Source organism: Bufo gargarizans, chromosome 1 (assembly GCF_014858855.1).
Source record: "Bufo gargarizans isolate SCDJY-AF-19 chromosome 1, ASM1485885v1, whole genome shotgun sequence".
NCBI lineage: Eukaryota > Metazoa > Chordata > Amphibia > Anura > Bufonidae > Bufo > Bufo gargarizans.
This window is the reverse complement of record NC_058080.1, coordinates 456,979,873-456,997,546: the sequence shown is the minus strand read 5'-3', so window position 1 is coordinate 456,997,546 and position 17,674 is coordinate 456,979,873. Positions and strand designations below refer to the sequence as shown.

General features: G+C 41.7%; 1 protein-coding gene across 4 annotated transcripts in view; it reads right to left on the bottom strand.

Annotated features, from left to right (window-relative positions):
- Nucleotides 1-4,329: 4,329 nt before the first annotated feature.
- Nucleotides 4,330-17,674, bottom strand: part of LOC122922236 (tight junction protein ZO-2-like) — a 130,474-nt gene continuing 117,129 nt past the window's right edge. For all 4 annotated transcript variants that reach the window (XM_044272809.1, XM_044272818.1, XM_044272827.1 and 1 more), the window contains 9 exons: nt 16,622-16,717; nt 16,459-16,538; nt 15,577-15,787; nt 14,750-14,850; nt 13,320-13,532; nt 12,271-12,378; nt 10,408-10,740; nt 7,137-7,222; nt 4,330-5,084 (listed from right to left, as the gene is read on the bottom strand). In XM_044272809.1, coding sequence (XP_044128744.1) covers nt 4,919-5,084; nt 7,137-7,222; nt 10,408-10,740; nt 12,271-12,378; nt 13,320-13,532; nt 14,750-14,850; nt 15,577-15,787; nt 16,459-16,538; nt 16,622-16,717 — 1,394 coding nt within the window. In that variant the 3' untranslated portion in view covers nt 4,330-4,918. The remainder of the gene's footprint in view (nt 5,085-7,136; nt 7,223-10,407; nt 10,741-12,270; nt 12,379-13,319; nt 13,533-14,749; nt 14,851-15,576; nt 15,788-16,458; nt 16,539-16,621; nt 16,718-17,674) is intronic.

Genomic DNA, 17,674 nt, shown 5'->3' with positions numbered 1-17,674 from the left:
CATGAGGGATCGATCATGTCAAACTAATTTAATCAGTTTCTATGAGGAGGTAAGTTCTAGACTTGACAGTGGTGAATCAATGGATGTCGTATATCTTGACTTCTCCAAAGCATTTGACACTGTACCACATAAAAGGTTAGTATATAAAATGAGAATGCTTGGACTGGGCGAGAATGTGGGTAACTGGCTCAGTGATAGAAAACAGAGGATGGTTATTAAGGGTACACACTCAGATTGGGTCACTGTCACTAGTGGGGTACCACAGGGGTCAGTATTGGGCCCTATTCTCTTCAATATATTTATTAATGATCTTGTATATGGCTTGCACAGTAAAATATTTTTTGCAGAGGACACTAAACTGTGTAAAGTAATTGACACGGAAGAGGACAGTATACTACTACAGATGGATCTGGATAGATTGAAGGCTTGGGCAGAGAAGTGGCAGATTAGGTTTAACACTGACAAATGTAAGGTTATGCACATGGGAAGGAATAATGCAAGTCACCAGTACATACTAAATGGTAAAACACTGGGTAACACTGACATGGAAAAGGACCTAGCAATTTTAGTGAACAGCAATCTAAGCTGTACAAACCAGTGTCAGGCAGCTGCTGCCAAGGCCAATAAGATAATGGGCTGCATCAAAAGGGGCAGAGATTCCCGTGATGAGAACATGGTCCCTACCACTTTACAAATCGCTAGTCAGACCACACATGGAGTACTGTGTACAGTTCAGGGCTCCTGTGAACATAGGCAACATAGCAGAGCTGGAGAGGGTTCAGAGGAGGTCCTGGCCATGTCGTGCTGGGAGAGGCACTTGTTGGTGCTTAATATTGTAGACATGCAGGATGAAAAAAAGACGTGGTGTGTCTCTTTTCCGTTTAGGGAGGATTGGCACCTCCAAGTGGGGGGGGGAGATTTAGGAGCAGCCACAAATAAGGCCAAGTTGCTTTCTATCCTGGCACCCCCTTGATGACATGCCCATCTTCTATCAGGGGCAAGCAATTCAGCACTGGGACACAAGATATAGACCATGTATGCACTCCCCTGGGCTGTCACCGATTACTAAGGCAATAAATAGCATTAGCACCATTGTCGCATTAGGCCATCTCATGCCAAGCAGGGGATGTATTTCTGACTAGCTTGGACTGCATCTAGGCACAGTGATGAATCGCATATGCCGCATTCTTCCCACTTTGGTTCATTTTACAACCTCTGTTAATGCCTCTCTGCCATCCCTGTAAGCCTTTACCTGTCCACTTACCTGATATCGGTACTGCTTTTGATCCCTGCAGTAACAGTTTCACACCCTTTGCTGGACCTCCACATAGAGAGACACCGCAAATCATCTGGGAGGAGTGACCTGGCCTTTGGATACACCTCCTCCCCTATGATTCACTGACATGTGGGCTCGGTCCTGTTGGTAGGTGAGACTTAACCCCGTAAAACGGGTCAGTTCCAATGGCCGCCATACACGCTGCCACTAAACACTCTAAGGGTCCATTCACACGTCGGTATTTCTGGCTCCGCATCCGTTCCACAATTTTGCGTAACAGGTGTGGACCCATTCATTTTAATGAGCTTCCCTTATTAGACAGCAGGTAAATTTATCTACCCAGTCTGGGGTCAGGTGTTTAGGGCAGCAGCCTCATTACTGTGGGGATAAATACAAGCCTCAAAATCACATTCCTGGTCAGAGCTTGGAGACTGCATGACCTGTGGTGGATGGTTAAAACCTGATGGCCCTGTTTGATCTGAAGAACCTAGATGAGGTAACCTTCTACATAGTTTGCACCCAGATGGGCAAGTATTTTATATTTATTTTTTTATTTTGCTATGAATGTCGAACTTGGATGCCCTGCAGTGTTTATGAAGACCCCCCCCCTAATTTGGACATTGGATATTGGTCTTCGATAAATGCAGAGTACCTGCCAGCCCTACTCCCTTTTTAGAAAATAAATGTGGAAATGCGTTGAACGTGACAATCTACAGCTAGCAACTATAGCAGAGACTAGACTTAATAACTATTAGAGCAGAATTTTAGCAGTTTATAGCCATAGGGGAGAAATAAATAGTTGAGTTAATAGGTCTGCATATGCACTAATTACCACCCATATAACTATAGACTTGTGTTCAGCCTCCATTCTTGACCAAAAAGGGGATTCTAATGCTAATGCCAATGTACAAATACCTGTGAGGGGCGCAATATCCCTTGGTCAATGATGAGGGTGATTGGGGATTGCGATTAGGACATATAGGGGTGCAGTATATTTGCCTGGACATCCCATATACCAATGCTCAGCATGATAGCAAAGGGTGTTCCCTGCAGGGCATAGAGCTACCTTTGCTTACCTAGAGATGTTAGGATTACACACCTTTAACGACCTGCACATTCCTAACACTAAGCTTAGCCTGAAATGTGAAAAAAGCTATGGGAGCTTCATAACCCTTGTTTTATTAGTATAACAAAATAAAGTTTTTTTAAATTTGTTATTACCGATCTTTCAGGCGGTGTATCATTTTACTGATGATCAACTCTGTGAATGTCCTTGAGTGACCCAGAGCCCTGACGAACATCTCTGGAGAGACCTGTAACTAGCTGTCCATCCACAGTCCCCATCCAGCCTGACAGAACTTGAGAGGATCTGTGAAGAAGAATGGCAGAAATCCCCAAATACAGTGTGCAAACCTTGTGGCATCAAACCCAAGAAGACTGGAGGCTGTAAAGTGACAAAGGTGCTTGAAGTCCTGAGCAAGGGTCCATTCACACGTCCGTAGTGTATTGTGGATCCGCAATACACCCGGCCGGCGTTCCCATAGAACTGCCTGTTCTTGTCCACAATTGCGGACAAGAATAGGACATGTTCTTTTTCCGGATCCGCAGACCGGAAGTTCGGGGGCGCGCTCCGGAAATGCGGATGCGACAGCATCCATTACTGCCCCATAGAGAATTAATGGGTCCGCCCCCGTTCCGCAATTAGCAGAACGGATGCGGACCCATTTGGTCCGAATACTTAAGTCAAGGCAACATTTAAGTTTTTCCTTTTCGATAAATTAGTAAACATTTCAAACATTCTGTTTTCACTTTGTCATTATGGGGTATTGCAGAATGATGGAGGAAATGCCGCAACATCAAATGTGAACTGGTCTGTGTGTATATATGTATGATACTTTTTTTTTTTCAGAGTTCATTGTGCAGGTTAAACAATATGAAAACTTCATAGTTCAGGTTATGATCATAGTAATAACTATTGTGCATTGTTAGGCCTCAGGCTGCCACAGGAATCCATCAGCACCACATGATCGTATTACAGGGGAGCTAATGGGTAAGAGATGGAGTCCCCTCATTTTGTAAACCAAGTAGCTGCCATGGTCAGCAGATGAATTATTATCTACAGTAGGTTGACAATATTTTATTCTTTTTTTTTTTTTTCAGCAAGGAAAAAAATTGTTCAGAATGTTTAATTTAAAACATTTCAGTTATCTCATACATTTACAATGTTCTTTTCAGACTTCAGATTCCAAATATCTGGTATGGGTATGTGCTATAACCAAACTACTATATTTATATATGGTATATTGGTTATTTGATCCTATGGTGAACACATGTTGATAAGGGTCCATTCACATGTCCGTATGAATGGTCCGGATCCGTTCTGCAATTATGCGGAACGGGTGGGGACCCAATCATTTTCAATGGGACCGGAAAAGATGCAGACCGCACACAGTGTGCTGTCCGCATCCGTATTTCTGGTCCGCGGCCCCAGACTTCAGCCCCAAAAAAATAGAGCATGTCCTATTCTTGTCCACAGCTGCGGACAAAAATAGTAATCCTCTAAATAGTGCCGGCCATGTGCGGTGTCAGTGTTTTGCGGTCCGCAAAACACTACGGACGTCTGAATGGACCCTTATATGATGGTGATTTGGAAAACTACCAAAAATTGGATACATGTATAACAGTTATGGGCAAGGATTTCTAATGTCTTGGTAATTTAAAAATGAAATTGTTACCAAGCTTTGCTGATATCCATGTGGCACTGTATGAACAGAAGGTACAGTAACTATAAATTACATTACCCCAATTATAAAGTGTGTAAAACAATTGTGATCACAGAAAAGTCAAGATGCACAAGAGCTGTTCAGCCATGTTTGAGAGGGCTATAAACATACCGTAACTGAACATCTAATAATCGCTGTGCGGTACCTATGTATTTGTATCTCACCTTTTGTTGCAGAAGCATAGAACACATATTACATCTTTTTGAGGAAAAGAAAGTCTAAAATGGTCGAGTAGAATCAGTGTTTACAATAGTTTACAATTCAGAGAGCTGTAATTTAAATGGTTTATTACTGAAAACAGAACAGGAGAAAAAATACAAAAACAGGCTATGTATTTCCCAGCCTGGTTGTAACAGGCAAACACTAGTCAGAGAGACATACTAGCCCAATGATTTGAGACAAAGGAACATTAACAGCCAAGTTATTTTAAATTAATGCATCACATGTTTAAGAAATTCTACGCCAAAAAAGGCACTTGTCAAAATTTTTGGAATGTTATTAGAAAGCAGGACATTGCCAGAATCCTCACAAGAGGTAAGTATGCCAAAACGGAACCATCCCTGCTGAATAGGTGGAGCTTTCAGGACAAATGAACATAGGAAACAACTTTGCAGTACTACTTCTTATATTTACATCGTACCAAAAGACTACAATATCGATCACTGTAGTTCATCAGTTTAGAATACAAATTGAAGTGTCTGTAATAGGACACGTAAAAGAAACCAAGCAGAACAAATACTGCAAACGTTTTGCATGTTCCTACCCAAAAAGAACACGGTACATTTAATCTAAAAATAATCTATATTCCTGTACAATATTAACCACCAGATGCACTGTATCCCCTATTTTTGAGCAAAGTTCACAATTCAGTATCCCTGTATTTTGTTGGTTGGGCATAAAACCCTCGCTTTGACTGGTCAGACAACTGGCGGCGATAATCATCTTCCTCTTCATCACTTCCGTAACTTCCTCTCTTATCCATGTATGACCAAGCAGCCGGTTTCTGGGGCTCTGGATGACGAGAACTTTAGGAGGAAAGAAATGAAATGAGTCAAAAGACTTGTAGGCATCAACAAACTAGGCGTATTTAAACACTGGGGGACATTCATCATTGTTGGAGTACTTGAGCTTAGTTTTTAGACTGTGGACCTAAGCCAAATTTATGACATTGGCAAAAACCCATTCAATGCAACCTAGCTGCACCTTTTGCAGTGAAGTTACACCTAGGGTTGAGCGATATACCAGTATACCGCGGTATTAAGAAACAGCGATATGGCGGTATTGCTATTTCCTAATAACCACTGCATTTTGCGAAGTCATAGAAGAGGTCAAGTGCGCTGACCGCTTAAAAATCTGCATCCGTGTATACCAATACAGTTACTGCCCGCAGCAGCCGGCCTGGCTCTGGAGCGATGAGGCGGGTAAAGTCTCACTCTGACCCCCGCAGAGTTCACCTGCGAGTGATGGAGGAAGAGGAGAGTGAGACAGAGAGACACGACTGTCTTACATAAAGATGTTAGGTCTGTCTATGACCATGTATGTTATACTGAGGGGAGGGCCTTGTGGCTGCCCCAGTGCCACATACAGTATATTTGGAACATTTGGGACCTTCAAACCTGGGTCCCCATCCACGTGCACCACCTGTCCCATGGATCACTATCGGGTATCCTGAAGATCGGTGTATAAAAATCATCCCCTATTTTGGGTTGGAGTGCTGCTTAACACCGACTGTACCATACAGTATAACGTCACCTTGTGGCTGCCCCATACAGTATAACGTCACCTTGTGGCTGCCCCATACAGTATAACGTCACCTTGTGGCTGCCCCATACAGTATAACGTCACCTTGTGGCTGCCCCATACAGTATAACGTCACCTTGTGGCTGCCCCATGCAGTATAACGTCACCTTGTGGCTGCCCCATACAGTATAACGTCACCTTGTGGCTGCCCCATACAGTATAACGTCTCCTTGTGGCTGCCCCATACAGTATAACGTCACCTTGTGGCTGCCCCATACAGTATAACGTCACCTTGTGGCTGCCCCATGCAGTATAACGTCACCATGTGGCTGCCCCATGCAGTATAACGTCACCTTGTGGCTGCCCCAGTGCTCCATACAGTATAATGTCTCCTTGTGGCCTCAAGTGTTTTTTTCTTCTAAATGGGCATTTATCACAATATACATCATTATCGCGATAAATTTAATATCGTTATCGTGGAAATATTTTTGATATCGTCCAACCCTAGGTGCACCTGGGGTGGATGACTGGTGTAGAGATGCAACTTTTGTGTAACACTACTTGCGACATTTTAACGCCACAAAACTAGGTAAATATACAACTATATAGGTATATGCATGAAAACTTTCCCAGTCAAAAAGTTTCCCTGCAGGCTCAGCAGTTAGGGAGGGGGGAGGGTCGGGATTGTTATGTTATACACTTAAGTGATATGTAATACATGATTGTACTGATCGCATGACTATTTGTAATATTGTACAAGATGTGTATGACAGATAATATTTGGAAAATTAATAAAAATTTATGTACAAAAAAAAAAAAAAAAGTTTCCCTTTTGCCCTTAGTAGCTAATCAGATTGTCTTTTATAAAGGGATCTGCCAGCTCCAAAACAACAACTAAACTAGAATAAGCGGTATATAATGTGCTGTAATTTCATCAAATAACATGTATTCATTTATATGAAAAATGTATACAAATTTCCAAGCTGCTTTGTTCTCAGTGCCTCGCACCTTTCATCTATGGAAACCTCCATTGCTTACATCAAGGGGGTAACAAGATGCCCTGGTTGTGAAATGAGCCAAGTTCTGCGTCAAATCATATGACCAGCACTGATTCAGTAAAGAGAAACTGCACTATATAAAAAGCCAGTTCAAAGAATATACCAATAACATCCACTGACTGCCGCAGCGCATGTAAAAGACTCAGTTGAAAAGACCTTTTTAGTCTGTAAGTACCAGCTTATCCAAAAAGCCTTACAAATAATATAATCAAAAGCTTCCATTTGTTCCAACCATAACCCTACTAAAGCAATCCGTACAGGGGACTAAACACCAGTTACCTTGTTGGTTGAGGTCGAATCGGTTCAGGTTTCTGTGGCTTTATAGGAACAGCATAGATATCAGGAAGTTTCTGTGCCAGCTCCAACTGCAGAAACAAACAAAATCTTGAGCTTTTATGTATGGGGAGCACAAAAGCAGGTGAAAGTAGCAGTTATGTAAGACAATAGGGCAGATTTACTAATCTAAGACAGTGTAAACTTAAAGGGGTTTTCTGAGAAGTTAATACTGATGACTTGTCCTCTGAATAGGTCATCAGTATCTGATTGGTGGGGGTCCAACACCCGGGAACCCCAGCAATCAGCCATTTGAGAAGGCACCGGTGCTCCTGTAAGTGCCATGGCGTTCTCCGTACTTACCAAGCACAGCGCCATACATTGTATAGCTGTTGTGCTTGGTCCCATTCACTTCTATGGAGCTAAGCTGCTCCTAGGTCATGGGACCAAGGAACATGTCACTGGCCTAGGAAAAGCTGGAGAAGGCCATAGCGCTACTGCAAGCACCGTTACCTTCTCAAACAGCTGTCCGGGTGTCTGACCCCCACCAGTATCAAAATCTTAAAGAGGACCTTTCACCGAATATTACACTGTAATATACAGACATGTAGATCGGCACCCGGGGATCTCACTGCACTTACCATTATCCCTGGGAGCCGTTCCGTTCTCCTGCTATGCCCTCCGGTATCTCCGGTCACAAAGTTATGGTAGGCGGAGTCTGCCCTTGTTCTGCTGTCGTGCTGGCCAATCGCATTGCAGAGATCACAGCCTGGGAGAAAATAACATCCCAGGCTCTGAGCTCTGTGCTGCGATTGGCCAGAGCTAGAGCAGAACAAGGGCAGACTCCGCCTACTATAACTTAGTGAGCGGAGATACCGGAGGGCATAGCAGGAGAACGGAGCGGCGCCCAGGGATAATAGTAAGTGCAGTGAGATCCCCGGGTGCCGCTCTACATGTCTGTATTCTTAGTTCACAGTGTCATAATCGGTGAAAGGTCCTCTTTAAGAAAGCCCAAGCCCTTTTAAAGCTGCCATACAAATTCATGAGATGCTCCGATGCTAGCCTTAGGTGGCTGCCTGGGTGAAAAAAAGGGTATGTCCGGGTTTTAGCTCTGAACCCGGACAACCCCTTTAAATGCGGTGCAAGACACCTGCTTCTGTTTTTTGCCACATATTTCACCAGAATTTTAGCACATTTTCTAATCCATCTTATCTACCTACGTGTCCTCCTGCCTGCAATAAGTGTATATTATGACAGTATTCAGGGAAGAACTTTGGACCTCTTTAGTTTTAAGAAAATAAAACAAAATGTTTTTCAATGGTGGACATTCACTTTAGGTAAGGGGTGCAAAACCTGCGACCCTCAATGCCATTTTGTGTGTCCCCAACAATCTGGTTACAGATATGATTGTCTGTATCTCATGGCTGCTCATGTATAATTTATAAGTCAGAAACAGAAGACATGTTAAAGGGGAGGTCATAGTTAAAAGGTATGACTGGAGGACATTTTCACCTAGAATAAAGTGTAAACTTTTTCATTTTCACAGCAACTCCTCACTTATTGCTAATTCAATTTCATAACAGTTTTTTTTTTTACAATTATTTGCTTACTTATATACCTTCTGTTAGGTAATCTGTTCATTATCTCACTGCTGTTTTCCTACAGGTCCATGGAAGCCATTTTTTATTGTTTTAATTTTTTACATGAACCTTATACTATACTTATGTCTTCTAGGTTTTTAAATGGATTTTTTCCTTCCATACTTTATTTTGGGTGAGATACCATATTTTACCTTTAACTATGACCTTTCAGCCATGAGGGTCATTCCACATAAAATTTATACTGCAGGTGGGAAATTTCCTCCAGTCATACTTTACTTTTAACTAGAACCTCGTCTTTAACGATGCAGGTCAATTCTTCCGATTCCCCAACCTATTGGCTTTAATCCTACAAGAACGCCCTATTGTACTTATTCCTTTATTTCTTTCCCTTTAACTAAGTCTTTTCCTTTAACCAGGAGGTTCATGTCCACGTGCCTTCAAAATCACGTTACCCGAATGAACACATTCAGATCACATGACCTGTGAATTTTGGTTCTATTAGCCATTTTGATTTTAAAACCTTTTACCTGTTTTTCTTTATGTTATGCTATGATTAAGCCTTACATGCGTGAAATATGTAAGCTAAGGAATGCCATGAAGTTTTAATGTTTCTTTAGAAAAAGTTAAGTTTTAACCTAAAAGGGCACTGGATCTACTTATGCATTTGCGGAATATCAGCTAGCACCTGGAATTCAAGGGATGATATGTGCTGCCTTTCACTACACCAAGGAATATTATACAGTGCTGGTTTTGGGGGAGCTGTATAGCTTTTTAGTTTCTCATTACAGACTTGCAGTGACTGGGATTAAAGATGGCAAATTAGGTTAATAGCAACTGCAGCATACGATTGATATAAATGGGGGAGGGGGTCTCTGTGCTCCAATTGCCACCCCCTTCATGGGAAAATCATGACCTTCCAATCGGTTGCTAGACCAATCTAGGACCTTGTGAAAGGATTAACAGACAGACCACAGAATCGCCAAAGACTGCAATAGTAAACAGGACACCGAGTGGGAGGGTCATGTGACCATTCCAGTCCATCAGAGACCTCCACTGACTAACACTGTGCATGCGCTAGTTTCTAAAAATGTGCAGTGTTAGTCAATAAAGGGCACTGATAGACAGTACTAGTCACATGACCCTCTGTCAGCATAAATTTTTTAACCACGGTGCCTGGCTACAAGTAGCAATCAATGTCATACACAAGAATTAAGCATATATAAAAAAAAAAGTAATCAGTGCCAATGGATTAATAACAGTATCACTATTTGCCTTCATGTGCTGTTCCCAGATAGTGGCCAACCCCTTTAACTCCAATATACAGTAATAGTCAGCTATAACAATAAGAAACTATTAAGATCTAATGTCATTTTAATACATTAATTGGCACAGAATCTGGACCTAAAAATGATGTGGTGTTAATAATTTAAATATGTAATGAGGATACAACTTACTATTTTACAGAATCCCTTATAAACCATATGAAATTTTACAAAGCTTGTCTTTTTATAGGAATTCACCATGATTTTTATATTGATGGCCTATCCCAAGAAGAGAACATCAATACAAAAATCCCGGATAACAAATTGTATAAAAAATAAATTTAATAAAAAAATTAGGAAGTTTATAGCTGAGGGGAAGAAGGTCCCTGTGTGCTGATCACAGGCATTACTTACCCGTGCATTTTGTGCCTCGTGAAGCTCCTGTATCCTTTGCTGCCTTGCAGTGTGATCCATTTTCTCAAATATTTTCACTTTTCCTAATACAGACTTGGGTGGATTTAGTATTTCACAGTCTTGTCCCTCATCCTGAATCCCAGCTGAGGTGGTAACAGTAACAGGAGGTTTCAGAATGGGCTTCCCACCAATCACAGGCTTAGCAGCAACGGGAGGGGGTACAGCCTTGGCAGATTCACCTGAGATTTCACTGCTGGCTACACTGGAGCTGCTTCGTTTAGCGTCATAACTGCGAGGAGAATCATAAAGCTCATCCTTGTCTTGTGGCTTCACCTGTAAAACGAAAATACAAAAGTACAAGCTTTAAGAGGCAGACACGGCTTGTCATGTCATAAGACTATATCAAACATGTCCATGAACACACTCATGGACTTTTTTTTATGTAGGTGGACTACCTTATACCTGCACCATGATAGAGCTGAAGTATGGCAAGTCTTTCTAAACCAATTTAGTGGCATAACTGCGAATATTTAAAATGTTGAATGGATTTTCCTGTCGAAGGCTTGGTCCCATCTTATAATGCCATGGCATATCACTAAGATAAGTTATAGCATTTGGAAAGTGGAAGTCTGACTTATGAGACCCCTTCTGATCTTAAGAGCGAAGGGACAGAAGTGACTTCAGCACTACCACTGCACAGCAGCGCTCCTGACCATTCAAGTAAATGGAGCTGCGCTGCAAGCACCGCTGTGTAGGAATGATCTATGATGGTTTAACTAGCACTGCAATCCTTTTATTCTGAGGATTGTGGAAGAACTGGCATCTAGATCTCAAATGATCTTAAATGGATGGCTATACTACATTAATATAATATTCACACCAGGATAAGGATTTAGAAATGCCACATATAAATGAAATACCATAATTTTCACATTATAGGACGTACTGGACTATAAGACGCACCCCAGTTTTAGAAAACAGAAATTTAGAAAATATATTTTCTAGGTCCTCTTTGAAGGGAATGTGGTTTACTGAAGTGGAGGGGTCAAGGTCAGTAGCTTTAGGGTGTAGTGTTGGGGAGGGATAGTTTTGGTCAGCTCCTGTTACCCTTAGTGTGTCATCTGCTGACCATTGTAAGAACTATCAATGGTGCATGTGGTTACCTTATTAAATATACTTATCCAAATAAATGTCTCGTGTCATTGCTCTGTTGTGTCCTGCCATGCAAGTATTTGTCTGCAACACACACACACACTGAGTCCTGGTACATATACAGCACAGTTAATTACACACAGATACAGCTCTGCTAAATCCATGTGCACACATACAGCACTGCTACACATACACACCCCCTTTAATAAAAAATAAAAAAAACATTTCCCTATTTCCCTGCATAGTGTGTGCTATATAGTTCTTCTGCTCTGGCTCCTGCAATTATCATCAAAAGGTCCTTAAGCTGTACTTGGAGTTTTCACTTCCTTTCAGTACACCTGTAGGATCTTCCTCCCCATGTGCTCTCCTTCTGCCGCTGTTCACGCAGATCGGTGTCTACTGGAAGAGAGAGGTGAGTGCAGATGCACAGTTCTCTCACTTATCGGGCAAAGCGCTGCATGTGTGCTCTGCCGGATCATTAAAGAAGCAGTCAGGGGTCTAGCATGCTGGATCTCCCTGACTGCCGTTTACAAAGATGCAGGCGCTTTTTAGCAAAATTTGTTATTGCGAAAAGGTGCATCTTATAAAGCGAAAAATATGGTAATAGGAGAAACAATGGCCAGGTATAACATGTAAGTGTAGGAAAAATTACATAACATGATCTGTGTTCGCGTTATGTACATCGATCAGTACACTGCTGACTAAACATACCTTTGGTGGTTCTGGTTTAAATGGAGGCGGACTTGGCTCTCGTAGGACTTCTCTGCTGCCGGCTTTTTTCATGTTACTTCTTGGTTCAGGTACTGGCTTAACCACAGGCTGAAAAAATTATGTGTACCACAATAATCTTATTCTGCGGATTTTAGGACCCCCTCAGTTTTCAACTATTTCCCAAGACTGCTCTACAGCAGTGTTTCTCAACACTAAGGCAAGGTGTATTTTTTGTAACGGATGTTTTTTCTTTTTTACTATTTATTAATCCCACAAGGTTAGTTTGACAGGCAATCTTCTGATTGCTTCTAATGCACTGTACTGTTTATGCAGTATAATGTATTAAACTGTCACTACTATATTGACAGGGAGGGGTGGATTGGCCACAGACCTTACAGGGAAATTTCCCGGTGGGCTGATGCCCAGGGGGCCGCCTGGTCCCCCTCGCAGCCGGCTAGTGGAAATTTTTGGGGATGGATTTTGTGCTGCTGGCAGGATTTTGTGATACAATATGGTATTGCTGGTCCCGCCTACTTGTGTTGGCCCTGCCATCCATAAAGTTGGACCAGACTACAAAACTGGGCCACTTTTAGTATTTTTTCCAGGGACACTAAGTTTCCAGTCCGCCCCTGCTGACAGTTAAATCATGCTGCACCAGAAAGGAGCAGACTGATAGGGCATACACTGCAGGTAAACCAAGTGGCCTTTATTAGGCCTCCAGCTGCCATGTAAATATCCAGTGATCTCACTTGCGTGGTGCTGAGGCCTGACATAGTGAGCTCCCTCCCTCTAAACATCTTAGACACCATGGCCAATAGCGACCATGGCATCTAAAAGGGCTAAGCAGCCCAGATCAGAACTTCCGCTAATCCAACTTTCATATGAGAGACGGACTTCTGCTCTCTGTTGCACAGGCGCACCCGTGCAGCACTCATTCTAGGTCACCATAAAGAGGTAGCAGCCTAGAATAAAGCCCATTAATGACCACTGTAAGAACACATATCAGTCACAAGTCATTGCTATGAACACTTAAAACCCCCTTAACATACCTCTTCAAAATGAACGGGCTCTGATGACCGGCTAATAGCTGAAACTGGCACTGGATCATCCACAATCTCATCCAGCTCATTGTCTGTATATGCCCCACCTTCCCCGTCTGTGTCTTCAAAGTCACTTATCAATCTGCTGTCACAGCTCAAGTAGTCAGCTCCCATTGCAGTCAGATAGGACATTCGGTCTTCATCCTCATCAACTCCATCTGCCTACAGGTTTCAAATTTTTCAAGAAAGAAAGAAAGTAGTCAGATTACAGTTTCACAAAATTATATAGAATCCAGAAGTTGAATGGGTCACTATGAGGGCGTATGAACCAAAACAGATAACCACTCTGCAACAGTGGCAGGATACATTACATATGTAACAATACAATCTGATTAAGCATGCTCACGATACATAGGGGGATATTTACCATCAATGAAGGAATTTTTTTTAATGTTTACGGTAAACATTTTTAATACGTACAAGAACCCTTAGGGCTTAAACAGTAATATTTAGTTATGGCAATTTATCCATATTACAATAATGCCCACAAGACAAACTGCAGTGCTGCACAGCAGAGCACCTATATGGTTCACCATAACATAATAATAAAAAATATTAATCAAGTCTTAATGCACCTACTTAAGAGAAGTCTCTATGCTACACATGCCCTGGAGGGACAGAAGAAATAATCCAAGTTTGGAAAATCTGCCCTTCCTAACTGAAATGCTAATTTGTCTGCTACATCTCAAATTTAATCTAGTCTGTCTTCTGAGACTGCTGGTAGAACACCCTGAGTGTCTTGTGATCTTACAGAGGTTGTCCCATTATAAACACTTATCCCTTAGGGCGCATTCAGAAGACCGCAATTTGCAGAACGGGTAGCCCATTATCGAAATGCCTATTCTTGTCCGCAATCAAGAATGGGACATGCTGTATATTTTTTGCGGGGCTGTGGAATGGAACAAAGGATGCAGACTGTCCACGTCTTTTGCGTCCCGATTGAAATGAATGGTTCTGCAGCAGTTCCACAAAGTTGTGGAATGCATGCGGACTCATTCATACGGTCGCCTGAATGAGCCCTTATCCACATAATTGGTGATAAGTGTCTGATCGGCAAAAGGTCCAACTGCTAGAGCGTCCGCTGATCACGAGTACAGGGCCCTGTGTTTCCTGGTTTGAATGGAGCAACAGTTCTGCATGCATGTGGCTACTCCATTCAACTCTATAGGGTTGCTGGAGATGGCTGACTTAAAACAGTTGCCTATCTCCAGCAACCCTATATTGAATGGAGTGGCAGAATGCATGCATGACTGTTGTTCCCATTAAACTAGGGAACACATGACCTCCATTGGTCATTCCCCACCCATCAGACATTAATCTCCTAGGGTTTATAATAGCACAACACTTTTAATGTTTGGGCCAAGAAATAAAATACATACCTTTCCTTCTGACACCCAGACTGCTTCTCTCTGTTGGTCTTTGATTACATCCTTCAAGCTTCCATACCAGCCATCATTTGAAGAGTTTAAATTAATAGTGGCTGTGTAGAAAACCAAACAGTCAGTAGAAAGTAAGAAAATCTTCCTGCATGAAGGACACTACACACCTAAAAATAATTTGGGAGTAACTTTAAAGGGCATCTGTCAGCAGATTTGTATCGCGGTTCGCTCGTTCATTTGTGGTACATGTTCACCTCCTGATCATCACTAACGAGCATTACTATGAACACTCGTTAGCGATAATCTGTGCGATTCTCAGCCCGTGTAAAGGGCCACCTCAAGCACCCTCTTCATTTGTATTAAAGTATAACAGTATGAACAAGCATGGACGGGGTGCATTCTTCGGTCTCCTGCCTCTGCTACTTATATTGGTAACTGCATGCCGGTTTTGAGTACAACAATGGTCAAGGGTCAACAGCTGGAAGTTCCCAAAAGGTAAAACCCATCCATTCAGTCATATATGGCATATGACACTGATAGGACTTATATGTATTTGGTTGAAATACCCCTTTACACTCTCCTGCAGCCTCAGTAGCATGTACATTTTGGTTTTATGATAAAACATCCAGTATTCCATAAAATCTCTGGGTAAAAAATTGTGGACACCGACTGGGTTTTAATTACAAAAAATGGCAGTGCCAATTTACCTGCCGGATCTCCACATATTCTGTGAAGGCCATGATAACATGGAGCTAAAAGCACTTTCATCATGTTGTAGTGTTAGGAAACTAGGATAAATGTAATAATACACTTGTTGCCCTACTTACCTGTAATGAGATGAGCGCAGGACTTCCTCAGCTTATTTGCCTGCTCATATAGCTTCCGAGAACTTTTGTTTGATGTTGGGCACAATCTTTGCCTCATGGTCTTTACTCCTTGCTTGCTGTCTGGATTGAACAACACGACTATAGGGAACCATTGAGTGTAGTTGAGCAAGTCCACTGCTTTAGGAGTAACATCCATAAGAGCATGTTTATCCTTAATCAAAGTGAACAGAAAAGGCAATGTAAGAAAATAATAAAATGTCCTGCTATTAAACTGGTATTAAATACACTACTACTACTGGTCACAGATAGTCAGAATCATATGTATAATTATATTAGAACTTAACAGACTCAAGCAGAAGTCAGTGTGGGGGTCAGTCCTTGTATAAAGAATTCGGCAGAGCGTATTAACTTGTGTTAACAACTGAAGCCACTTCAAGTGTGCACATAGCCCAAAATATCAATATATAATGACCTAAAATTTATCATTCACAGGTGAATGTATTTGCTGTAGTTGGACAACCTTTTACAGCTTAAAATAGTTAAATCTATATTAAGTACCGTAAGTAATAATGTCTTATTTCATTTACAAACGTGGTTAATATAAAAAAATGGCAAAGGATTCATTTATTCATTCCAAGGACTTTACAAATGACTAGGGGACAATACAGGAAAGGGTTCTTTACAGTTAGAGTAGTAGGACTATGGAATGTTGTACCCCAAAAGGTGGTAATGGCATTAAAAAAAGGGCTAGATGCTTATCTAATAGCAAACAGCATTAAGGGTTATAATTAAACAATTAAATTTGTATAATTGGTCCAGAAAATACATTTTCAACCTATGCAATATGAAGTAATGCAGTTACAACTTTGCTTGCATACACACATGTTCAATGATCTGTCGAACTGTATTTAATCGCACTATCCCATTTGATTTCTCAGAGCCAGCATCTTTAGGTTCCGTCTCTGCAAGAGTAAAATAAGATTGTCAACAATCTTCTAAATATTGGCAACGTGTACACCAATAGATCCCTGAAAATATCACTTACTGGCAATTTGAAATAGATCTGGCATATCTGCTGCCAATTTTTCCATGGCTACATCTGCAATCGGGCCAAACACCACAACAGGTCTTTTAAAGCCGGCTGTGACAAAAAGACAACATTATTAGTAAGGTGACAGAAAATTCACATTTAAAAAGGAATGTGTCATTAGAAAATTACCCATTGTTGCAATCAAGTTTTTATGTTTAAAGGGGTTTTTCGATACTTTTATACTAATGAACCGTGCCTTCCGTAGCAAATTCATCTTCATGCGTGACAATGCACCACGGATGCAAGAATTGTGAAGGTAATATCAAAGAAGGAGCCCTATGTTAACGTGTAACTTGGCCTGTTAAGATGTTTATGATTGAAATAGCTTTTGATTTCAGTAAATGTGACATCTTAAAGGGGTTGTCTTTGTGATGGACCCCCAGTACTCAGGAAGAGTATGTCCACCTCTGTATTCTTCCTTACTCAGGAGATATTGCAAACCGCTGACCTGTAGCTCCCAGTTTTCCCCAGTCACTGGTTGAGACTCTGTGTAGGTGAAAAGAGTCTGCTTTATTGAGCAACTGCACAAACTTATATAACTAAAGTGATCAGATGAAACTGTAATCCCATCATATTCCCCTTCCGCTCCCCAGACAATCTGTCTGTACCACACCGGTCCACCTGCAAAAATAGCTCCATACAGCCCTAGCAGGAGCCTGGCAAAAATCTCATTGTCCTGGGCTCTTTCAGAGTACAATGGGAAATAATGAAGGGGGGAGGGGGGTGCTGACAGTCTTGATAACAAGTTACAAAGTATAACATAATTACACATATTCAACACCAATACACATTTAACTCTAACTGATGACCATGTCGTCACATAACTCCCTCAAGTTAAAGGATGGCAGACCCGGGTCCACCTGGGGATGTCCTTGTTAGTCACCCTTCCAGTTCTGTTTGGTGAGATAGTCAATCAGCATTTGCATTGTTTTTCCCAGGCCGGTATTAGATTGTGAAAATGAACGGCTGTAGGGACAGGCTCCACTGCAACTGCCGTCCATGTGCCCC